The sequence below is a fragment of the Heliangelus exortis genome, chromosome 1, assembly GCF_036169615.1.
Source record: "Heliangelus exortis chromosome 1, bHelExo1.hap1, whole genome shotgun sequence".
Lineage (NCBI taxonomy): Eukaryota > Metazoa > Chordata > Aves > Apodiformes > Trochilidae > Heliangelus > Heliangelus exortis.
Genome location: NC_092422.1, coordinates 30,784,154 through 30,795,608, shown reverse-complemented (window position 1 = coordinate 30,795,608; position 11,455 = coordinate 30,784,154). Strand labels below are relative to the sequence as shown.

Here is an 11,455-nt window from a genome sequence, read left to right as displayed (position 1 = left end):
CTTACCTACAATGAAGAGAATGAATGACAACATATCCTTGAAGAATTTACAGAAATTAGGCTTGCATACTATGTGCCAAGAAAAGAAGGAAGTTTCATGTTTGCATAAATTGATGAAAATTAGTGTATACTTTTTATGTGATACATGCTAAGGGCAATGCTGGTGGAAAAAATAGAGAAAAGTGTAAAAAAGCTCATCCTTTTAATGTCTTTCTACCTCAAAATAGGAAAAAATTTGCAAATTCTTTTTTTTCCTCCTAGGGAATGGAAATACTTAACGAAGTGAGGACTTATTGTCCAGCTACTTGTCCAAGTACAGCAGGTAATCCAAATCTGTATATTTCAGTGTGTCCAATATATCCGAAGTATTTTGCTTAGAAAACACAGGCATGTGTTACTATGTTTTCAATGCACTTCATGTAAGAAAAATGTCAATAATGAAACATTTGCTTTTGTTGATCCAGTTTTCACTGAGTCATTTAGGGCAGGGGACAGAAGAGACAGAGGAAGATGAGGCATCTTTTGAACGTAGTAGATAGAACAGACTACCAAGAAATCCAACCCTAACTGTCTAGACTAAGTGGAAAAACTTGAAAAGGATAAAAAAACCCCAAACAATCCAAACAAACAACATGACTTGGAACAAAATCAAAAAATGAGAATGAAATTAAACCACTCCCCAGGCTGTGTTGGAGATGTTCCGATGCAGTTCAGTAAACCAGCTGGGAGAATCACTGTCCCTTCCCAAAGCAGTAGCAAAGACCTGCCTTTAGTGAGCTCTTCTCCTAACATCATCCTCATCTTCTCAAGGTTGGTCACTCAGTTTTAGCAGGCAGCTCCTCTGCCCCTTGCTAACAAAACTTATCCTTGCCTTGGCCTTGACTTCAACTTCCTTTGCCCCGCACTAAATCATAGAATCATAGAATCAATCATAGAATCACAGAATCATAGAATCATAGAATTGGCTGGGTTGGAAGGGACCTCAGAGATCATCAAGTCCAACCCTTGATCCACTCCCGCTGCAGTTCCCAGCCCATGGCACTGAGTGCCACATCCAGTCTCTTTTTAAATATCTCCAGGGATGGAGAATCCACCACTTCCCTGGGCAGCCCATTCCAATGCCTGATCACCCTCTCAGTAAAGAAATTCTTTCTAATGTCCAACCTAAACCTCCCCCCGCACAACTTGAGACCATGCCCTCTTGTCTTGCTGAGAGTTGCCTGGGAAAAGAGACCAACCCCCCCCGGCTACAACCTCCTTTTAGGATGTGGCAGCATGCCCCTGAACAACAACCAAACACACCCCACCCCTGTGATTCTGCCATCTACTTTCAAATTCCATGTCAGAATTTGACACAATTATGTTTTTTAGCAAAATGCCTGTGATTTTTCAGCCAAGCAGCATGGAGACCTCGGTCTCAGCAGAAATCAGTGCTCTTCAGGTTGGTGAAGGGGGCTCACACATAGGGAAATCACATGCTCCTCAGTGAAGCCCAAAATTGATTTCTTTCACAGAAACAAGTGAAAAATCATATTTGGCATTCAGGAGCCCAAAAGGGCAGGGGTGAACTGAAGTTGTATTGCATGGGTTTCATTTAGACCTAGCAGGATCTGTGCAGCAGCTGATGTCTGTTCTCCTTATCCAACAACTCCTTGAAATGTACCTTCAACCTAAGTAGGTTGTTGTAACCTTCTGGGGCCTGTGCTAGCTTTCCACTTAAGGAAACCAAGCTCTGAACTCCACGAAATGAAATGAGGTGAATGTAATTGCATATCGAGGCACAGGTATAAGATTCAGGGCACAGGAAAGAGAAAATGGGGCTTAAGGCACAACAAGAATCTAAATTTCAGGACAAAAGGGCATGTATAGAGCTCGAGCTGAAGTAGTAACTTCAAGTTGCTTAAAGTTCCTGTATATGAGTTTTCAGGTTTTGTGGTTGAGCAAGCAAGGAAATGTGAAGCAGTAGCATGAGATATATTTCATGGCAGGCCACTTTTGTCACAAAGCTCCAGCATGACCAAGGCTGTAGTGGCCAGATGTTGAAAGGAATAAAAAAACATCATATGAGATCTTCTGGTGCATCATGAGGGAAGGAGGAGAGCTGACTAATCTTACCATGACACTCGTTCTTAGTGTAAAGCCCTTTATAGTATGAGATTCCTCAGCAGTATCTCACAGTCAGGGGACAAGGGAAGGAGACCAAACGTCCTTAAGCAACTGCTGCTCACCACCGGATTTAGAAAACTGCCTTCCAAAAAGCAAAATGCTCCATGTTATCCGGTTTGCTTCTTTCTGAGGTTACACTCTTACCACCAAAGCATTTCATTGACAGACTGCTGATAATAATTATCAACAAAACTAGTTCCTTTTTCTACTGCTGGAAAAAATGCAGCAATTCAGGTTTCTCAAACGACCTGTACCACTGGGACACTTCTTTGGGCCTGGTATATGGGTATACCATCTTAATAGGATTTTACTATAGGCTTAGTTAAATGCACTGATAAGACTTCACTTAATTTCAGCAATACTTCTACTTTTCATAGATTGCTGGTGTATTTTGCAAAAGCTAGAGCTCAGGTGGTAGTGTGCCATTTTTTGGTATGAAAAAGCTTTAAACCATGAAGAAAGTGAATATATCTTTAAATAAAACTATTATAGGTACAAATTTTGTTCTTTCTTGTGAAATGAAACTCCTTTACTGATGTTTGGACTTAACAAGTAGAACACACAGAGATTACTTTTTGTATTCAAACATGACAGCTGCAAATTCAAAAAGGCAAACTGGAATGAAAAGGAATATAGAAAGTGGGGGTGAAGGATGCCATTATTTTGGATGGTGACTGAGCTTCATTTTCTCACTCTCTGCTCTAGTCCTACTCTTCAACATACCCCCCTATTCTGCAACAAAGAGGAGAAACAAATGAGTGAAAATGCTGAGTTTGTAGGAGATGCAACAACATCCACTTGAGGAGTCGTAATACATTGGTTGGTGTTCAAGTGTACGCTGGTAACAAGTAAACTGAGAAGACTGAAGCATATACACTGTATTAATAAAAGGTGGAATGGAGGGCAAAGAAACCCTGCTACTCCATTAAGCAGGTGTGGTAGCCCTGGAAGTGAAACCCCCCATGTCAGACATGGCCTTACACAAAGATCTGTGCTATCTTTGTCACAGTGACCACGCAGTGTCCCGGCTCCTGCTCGTCTTAAGGTACATGTGGGACCACCTGCTCTCTCTGTAGGGGAAAGACGCTTCCCAAAGTGCGTTCAAATGTGTGGCATCATGGGCACAGGATCAGGGGCAGAGTCCTGACCACCAGGACCCTAACCTTAACACCTCCTGGTCTCCAGAGAGGGCTCGGCTCGGGGCAGAGTGATGTGCAGGGCAGCGCTGCCCTCTCCCCCGAGGGGGTGGCCCGGGACCCCCAGCCGAACCCATGGGGACAGCCCCTGCTATCCTTACCCGCTCCAAGCCGGACGGGCCGGGCCGAGAGAAGAAAGCATAACCCTGGCACAGCATGAGCGCGGCTCCTGGCTCCACCGAAGGGGCTTTTTCCCCTGCGCCGCGGAGCATCCTGACCGCCGGCCCCGCCGCGACGCCGAGAGCCCAAGCGGCTCTAAACCTGCTTACGCCCAAAGCGATTTGCCCGTAATCCCTTGGGCTTCCCGGGACGGAGAACCGGGGAAAGCGGGGGGTGTGTGGGGTGGGTGTGCCCGGCTGCCGGGGAGCCCCCGGGGCGGTGCCGCGGGCGGGAGGGCGGGGGGCGGTGGGGGCGGGCTCCGCGCCTTGCACCGGAGGACACGGCGGCAGCGGGGGATGTGAGCGGCGGGGGCAGCTGCAGGCCGTGTCCCTCGGGAGACGGTTCTGAGCCCGGTGGCCGTGGGAGGGAGAGGAGCGGGCCGGGGACGGAGGGAGGAGGGAGGGAGGGGGCCTGGGGGAGAAAAAGGGAGGAGCGGGTCCAGGGGTGTGGGGGAGGAAGAGCGGGGCGGGGGAAGCGCTGCCAGCCGGAGGAGCGGCAGCGACAGGAGGGAGGCGCAGCCCGGCGTAACCTGCTCCGCTGCCCGCGGAGGTAGGGACCTGCTTGCGGGGGGATGGAGGAGCATGGGTACCCTTCCTATAGCGCCCGCAGCCCCGCCTGGGAGGAACTGGTAGGTACCATTCGTGCCTGGCAGTTGCACAGGCATTTCCTACCCTTTTCCTGCCTGTATTGTTCAGCCGGCGGGGTCGGGCTGTCAACCTTATCGCTGCGTTCCCCCCGCCCTCCTTCCCCCTCCTTTCCCCTCCTCCCCTTTCCCTTCTTCCGACCCCGCTCCGCGCCAGAGCCCGACCGCCGGCTCTGCTCCCCGCGGGGCGCGGAGCGAGGGTGGGAGGTGGGAGCCTTTCTGTCCCGTCGTGTCCGTCTGTTTGCTAGCGGGCTTGTCTCTCTGGGGACGGGGAGTTCATTGTCCTTTTTTCTTAGTTTCACCGCCCGGGTGGAAAGGCTGAGCTTAGCATCGAGAGCCTCCTTGCCTCCAACTTTGTCGGGGGAGGGTGTGTGTTGGATGTTGATACCATTAAACGCCTTCTCTTAGCAGAGCAAAAGCAGCGTGTCTAGCGTGGAGAGGCACTTTCCAGAAAGAGTGACTTTTCCCCTCTTACCCCCCCGTCATTCTTCTGTAGCCAGGCTGGGAAATGCTCCTGTTGTGGGGCCAGGTGTTGGGTACCCCGCTGCCCCCCCCGTTTTGTGGAGTGCGTAGCAAGTGCATCTCTTTCAGCTGCAAAAGGCAAGGGGGTGCCCAAAACTGGCCGGGGGAAAAGCTGCAGTGCGGTTGCCTTGCCGTTTATTTAAGCAACTCGGAGACCCTTCTTCCAGCTGAAGGAAATCATGTCACCGGCATCCTCAGCAGGCGATAAAATCAGATTTCCCTTTTCAGGGCCGTCTGGTCCCGCTGCTGGGCTTTCCTCCATTGTGCAAACACACACACACACACTTATCAGGCAAGGAGGGCTAAAAATAATCTTTGAGTAGCTGCTTGGGAGATTTCAGGCTATCTGAGAGGGCAAAGCTAGGCTCTCTCTGGCCCTGAACTTGAGGAGATGACATGAAGCATGGAGCCATGCCACTGTGACTCTCCCCTTTAGATGACTGTGCCATGTTTTGCTAACTCGTACTGGTCCAGGGCTCCCTGGTTTTACTTGTAAACCCAGTTTTAAAGAGCAGCCAGGAAAGAGCTATACTTTGTCTGGCCAGGTCTGCTTGGTCCCAGGACAGCCCTGGAGATAACCCAGGGTGAACCTCCCTGTTAGGACTTGTAGCCTTCCCAAATACATTTTTACTAGCCTCGGTTTTGTTGTGTAGTTCAACATCCCCCTTCACTGCCCTCTGCAGTTCTCAAGCCTCAAAACTGCTGCTGGAGTTGCAGCTGTGATAGGGAAAACAGCTGTATGTGTGTTCCAGTAACATGGAGCTGACACCAACAGCATCAGACAAGGGAAACCCGAGGGTTTTTTTTTTTTTGTCTGGAAAGATGAAGACATCGTGGGAGGAAGGTGGCGAAGCCGATTCCCGCAAAGACATTATCCTATTAAACAGTGACATTTAAATTGGCTGCCGTCATCCCAAACTCTGCTGAAACTCGGGAGACAGATGGATTGCAGCCCATCCGCTTGGAAATGCGGAGTCCTGGCTGAAGCATCCAAACCGGTTTCCTTCTGTGTGCAGGGCTTAGATAAACAAGGAGCACGTCTCCTTTTATCCCCTCCATCTCACCCTCCCCCAGTAAGAGACAGGATTTGGGTCATGTTTATCATTTCACTGCTGCATTTGTTAAAGATTACATCCATGAATGCAATTTTACGGTTAACCACTGCACTGTTTTCCTTTACAAGCCTCTAATTTCAGCAAAACCACTCAATCTTTTACCTGGTAACCTGCTGGTAAAATACATACTCTTTATGGCAAAAGGCATATAATTGCTCTTTGTATCTGGTTGCAAGCAGGCTTTTTATTATAATGGCAGCAAACTGAGATTTAGGTGCCCAGACCTCTCCCTTCCTCTCAAAACACAGAAAAAGAGCAGCAGGACAGGGGAAACTATTTATTGGAGGCTTTGAATCTGTGCAACTTAATTATATATGCAAATTTTCAGAAGTCATGGGGAAGCGCTGTTCCTGTGGCTGTTCAGAGAAAAAACAGACATCAAATGGAACAACAACTTCTTTGCCAGACTCATCTGGGTGCAGCTTCAAATATCTATAAAATCATTTCCTTAATTCACAGCTCATTTCTGGATGGCAAACCTCTTTCTGACTCCAGTAGGTGTTGCAATAGATCCTCCTGGATGGAGCTAAATAAAAGTAACAGAAAATGTAAGGCTCATCCTGAATTCTTCCAAGAGGCATTCTTGTCTCTTTGTGGCTTTGTACCTCAAATATAGGTAATATATGTCTAACAAAGTTCTAAACCCAAATTTCATATTTTATATGAGGCCTGAGTTGACTTCTCCCTTGAAATGTACATGTGGCTTCTAACATAGGAGCCATATATCCTGCTCCTAACATCCTGCAAAGCCATTCTTTATTCTGATAGCCTCCACTGTTTTACAACTTTTCTCTCTAAAGCATAGACCACAATTTTGTAACCTGTGGGTTACAGGATTGCCTTTGCTACACCTGAAACAGTCATGAGAAATGTTGTTGCTCTACTTAACACTGGTATTCATATATTCTGTTCTATTTTGGCTTCTCCTTTGGTAAGTAAGGAAGCAGAAAAAGAATAAAATTGCTAACTTGATCTGCAGAGAAAGTTCAGATCAGATCTGAAATTAATTTGCTTAGTCTGGGGAGCTCAGTTAAAAGCTATAGTCATCACTAACCACTAAAATCAGGAAAGATTCAATAAAATATTTTAAACATGATGAATATTGCACTGTTGACCAGAGAAACACATGGCTATTCATTTAGATACCCCCAGAAAAACTTTTTGAGGTGGATGAAAAAGTATTACCCTTCATTTCATAGATGCCAAAGTGGCCTAGAGGAAAATAAATAAATACGCTTATTATGAAGGGAATCAATACTAGAGTTGAAATAATTTATGTTCCTTGAATAAAGTAATGAATTAACCTGCATTATAAACAATAATTTCCAGTGCATCTAGAGTGCCTGTGTAGTTGGATTTTTTTCCTATGTTACATATGCATTTTAATGACACATACTCTGTTATCAGGACTGGATGTGGTTGAGTTTCAGTGTTCACATAGTGTATGTATGCACCCAGCACTTTGGGATTCTTTGAATATAAAGGGCAGATCATCAGCTGATACCAATTGCTATAGCACAAACCATGTCAGTGGAGCTGGTTTGTATCAGTTGAACGTCTCCCTTTAAATACCAACATTTTTTTTACTCTTTTCACCAGTCTTTCCTTGCTTCAGTCAGGAAATTTCAGGAACTGACTAAGAAGTGTGAAGCACAGTATGAAAGACAGCACAGGCAAATACTGTGTTTTTAATGCTGCATATAGCCCTGTATTCTTCAAGAGCCTAATATGCAGAAGTCTTGTTGGTACCATTTGTACCGTGGTATTCATAGCTGTATTCACTGAGCTGAAATGTGCTGTTCAGTATTTCTCATATTGAGTCTGACATCAACCATCTGGGAGAGTTTTAGCTGTGAGGTGAAGGGATAGCAGGGAAATTGGCAGTCTTTATTGAGTTTCACAGCTACCTTCAGAACCTTTACCTTGGTAAAGGCTGGATCTGGACCCTGATTATCAATTAATACTTCTGAAAGTCAGAAGAAGTGGAAACAGTGAGATCTGTAAAGCTGTATTTGTGCATGGACAATGTGTATGTTTGTAGGAACAACTTCCTATGCTAACACGAATAAGTAACTCAGGTACTTCCAGCAATGCTTAATGCTTGCTTTGTTTCTCTATTTAGAAAACTCTGTACACATTAGCTGAATATGGATTTTAGACATGTTAATTTTACAGATGCCCCTACACACTCTGAAGAAATTTTCTCATTGCACTGTTCTTGCGGGACATATCCTATAATTCACATATTTAGGTCATTACTACTACTATCTTCATGTTAAGTGATCTGAAAGAACATTCCTAGTACTTCACATTTTTTTCATAGCACTCTGATGTTTATCAAGCTGTGATGAAAGAGATTTGCTTGGAAGTTAAAGGCTGGTGCATTCCCTCCTTGTAACCCAATTTTTGTGTTTTGGCAGTCAGGACAGAGCAAGATCCCAACAGGGTAGCCCACATGAGGATGCACAATGCCCACTCTATGGTGCAAAAAGCATGCAGAAGCTAGGGCTGACAATTAAACTCTGAAGGTGAACAGAAGTTGAGGAACTGACCATTTCACCTGCAGTCTTGTAACAGCTTTTATGTATTTGAGATGAAGCCCAGGAAGGAAATCTGTCTGTACAGATACTTAAGGTGATCTCCAGCTCCTCTGCTGGCATTGTAATAGCCATCAGACATCACAGGAGGTATTAGATTGAAAACCCAAGTTATTAATTTCTTTCTGTTTTTCCATTTATTAAATTATGCAGTGTATTTACATCCATTGCTAAATGATCCAATGTTTTATAAAACTCAAGATGAGCTTTTACATTAGCTTGCAGTGTAACCCATTGGGAAAGTGATTTGAAACCAAACCAGATTAATGTCTTGCTCTCGAAGATACTGGTCCTGTGTGCTTCTTATTCCAAAACATTGGAAGCTGGTTTTGGAAGTACATCCACTGTTTTTAGGACTGAGGTCTAAATATGTAAGGAACAAGCAACCAGATGATGTTTTATTTAAAAAAAAAAAAAAAAAAAAAAATGCAAACACCAAAAGGTGCAAATATGGAGTCATCAGGAGTCAACTTCATGATCTCTCTGTCCAAATCCCAAACTAGACACTTGACTAATGTGCTGGTTTTATGTGCCTTCCCCCCTCACTCTCTCATCTTTCCTTTGCAACTTGTGAAATCTCTACTTGTAAACAGTTTTGCTTGTAACTTTGCACAGGATCCTAGTCGTGTGACACAAATACATAGCAGTCACATGCTATTTTGAATGCTTTTTTAGTATGGGAACAAATCTAACAGTAAGTAGTGTTGTTCAGCTGGTGCTGTTTAATTCGGTTTTATTAAATGGAGTTAAGTCAGTCTTGCAAGCCTTCTGTTACTCCTAAGTGTTCCTCAAATTACAGTCACAATTACATGTAATACATGTTAGCATTAATTAGCAAACCCTGTCTTGTCATCCTCTTGCAGTGTTCAATTGTCATTTACCTCCAAAAGATTGCAGTGAGATGTGTTCTGACATAATTTGCTATTCCTGAAGTCAAGGTGAAGAGGAAGAAAGAAGGATGAAAAGAACAAGTGTTCATAAACTTTGCTCTTAACCTTTCTTCCTAGCTATGCCCTAAATTCACTGAGTGCAGTACATACTTGCCCAAATTTGTTCCTATGTTTTTGAAAAGGAACTTTTTCAGGTGAGGAGTGAGACCAGACAGTCATCCCTTAGCCTGTAAGGAAAGGGGACTACATGAGAAGTTAATCTATTTTGACATGTGGTATTAATTGTAGGATGTAGGCCCTATTATTATTATGAGGAATATCTAATCCCTATCTGATAGGGAATGCAAGTAACATGATCAAATAAAAGTTTAAAAAATGACATTTTTAGATGTAAATTTTGACTTTTAAAGAATATATAACTTGAGCAGTCATGTGTGGAGGAGTGTAGTAGAATCTCATTTGAGGTACCTGATGCAAGAACTAAGCCATAAAACCTGCAAGGCTTCTTGGAGCTATGTAATTTTACCTCCTACAAATGACTCCCAATAAAAGTGGGATACTCCAGTGTGTATGCACTTAATAGTCTCAACAAGGTGTTTACACCTTGGATGGGTTGATGGGCTTGGTTTTGTTTCTTATTAAACTGCATTGTACATAGGTGCCGCAGCATTAAACGTGTCAGTTCCCTTTCTAGAAATATAAATAGAATTGTGGGAATATAGAAGCCACAAGTATTGATTGCTTTCTTATGTGTAATCCAGTCCATGCAGCTAGGAGTTGTGTGTTTTATTTAGTAATGCTGTGATTTAGATGCTTGTTTTGAACACTGACTACATACGAGCCACAATAATTTCGAAGCCCCGCAATCCAGAACATGTGGTGACATTTCAAGATCGCGTGAGCTTCCAGATCTGAGATTAAAAGGAAAAACTGACCCTTTCTTTCCCCAAAAATTAAGGCTTCTCTTCTACAAAGAAAAAAAATGAATAGAGTAGTAAAACAATTAAAGTAAGAGAAGAAAGCAGCTGAGAAGTATGCGTTGGCCCAAACTGTCCCATTGCTTTGATGGATAACACGGGACTGACTGGCTGGAGGCTTGGGTAAGGAGCCCATTGCATGGGACGCTGCCCATCCAGTCCCCAAGAGACAACCTCAGCTCCCGAGGGTGTGCAAAGCATCCCTGACCGGACAGCTTCCCCGTACTTTGCATGGCACACTTACAGCCTGGCTTCCCACCTCCCACGGGTGATTTCAAAAACCACACGGCGGTGGTTACTGAGGGGTGTGAACAGCAGGTGCTCAGCCACCTGAGGGCCGCTCTCTGCCCTGTGCTTGGTCCCATCTCCCGAACCACGCGGGGACGTCCGGGCAGGTGCGGGAGGCTCCGGGGGGGTCCTCCCCGCCCGCCTTCGCCTCTGCCGCCCCTCGGGCCCACCCCGCCGCCCCGGCGCTCACCTGCGGCGCGGGCCCCCTAGAACCGGCCCGGCCCAGCCCGCACCCGCCGCCGCTCGGCGCCCCCTGGAGCCGGCGGCCGCTCTCAGCGGCTCCCCGGTGGCAGGGGCGCGGAGGGCCGGGCCCGTCCCGTCCGGGAACCCGGCTCCGCCCGCCGGCGGGTGGCAGCGCTCCAGGCCCCTGAGAGCGGGGAGCGGCGGCCGCCCTGACCGGGCCGGGGCGCGCAGCCCTTCACCATCGGAAGGGGAGGCTGAAGATGGCGGCCGGGCGGCCCGCTCCCCTCAGCTCCGCCAGCGGTCGCCTCAGTCCCCGCCGCCGCCGTCTCCTCCCCCCCGCACCGCCTCTTTCCCCACCCTCCTGCACCGCCTCCTCCTCCTCCTCCTCCCTGGGGAGGGGAGCGGCAGCGGCTGCCCTGGCTGAGCCGGGCTCGTGTGCTCTCTCTCGGCAGGAGTCCGGGAAGATGGCCGGGGCCGAGGCAGGGATGAGCGGCGCCGGGATCCCGCAGCAGCCCCAACCCCAAACTCCGGCGACGGCGGCGGGGACGGTGGACGAGTCTTCGGACAGCGAAGGGGAACACGAGGGCCCCCAGAAACTCATCCGGAAAGTGTCCACCTCGGGCCAGATCCGCAGCAAGGTAAGGGGGCAGGAGCCGGCGAGTCCCGCTGTCTCCGGGGCGAGTTTCCTCATCCCCATCGTAGAGCGGAGCCAACCCGTAG

The 11,455-nt window shown here is 46.9% G+C and overlaps 1 protein-coding gene across 3 annotated transcripts in view; it reads left to right on the top strand.

The window, feature by feature from the left end:
- Positions 1-3,975: 3,975 nt before the first annotated feature.
- The window catches only part of DGKH (diacylglycerol kinase eta), a 154,365-nt gene continuing 146,885 nt past the window's right edge, over positions 3,976-11,455 (top strand). The window contains exons 1-2 of one of the 3 annotated variants that reach the window (XM_071740198.1): positions 3,976-4,148; positions 11,188-11,373. In XM_071740198.1, the coding sequence (XP_071596299.1) occupies positions 4,092-4,148; positions 11,188-11,373 (243 nt within the window). In that variant the 5' untranslated portion in view covers positions 3,976-4,091. Of the gene's footprint in view, positions 4,149-10,858; positions 11,374-11,455 lie in introns of those variants that run through there. The other 2 variants (XM_071740193.1, XM_071740206.1) reach the window with 2 other exon arrangements.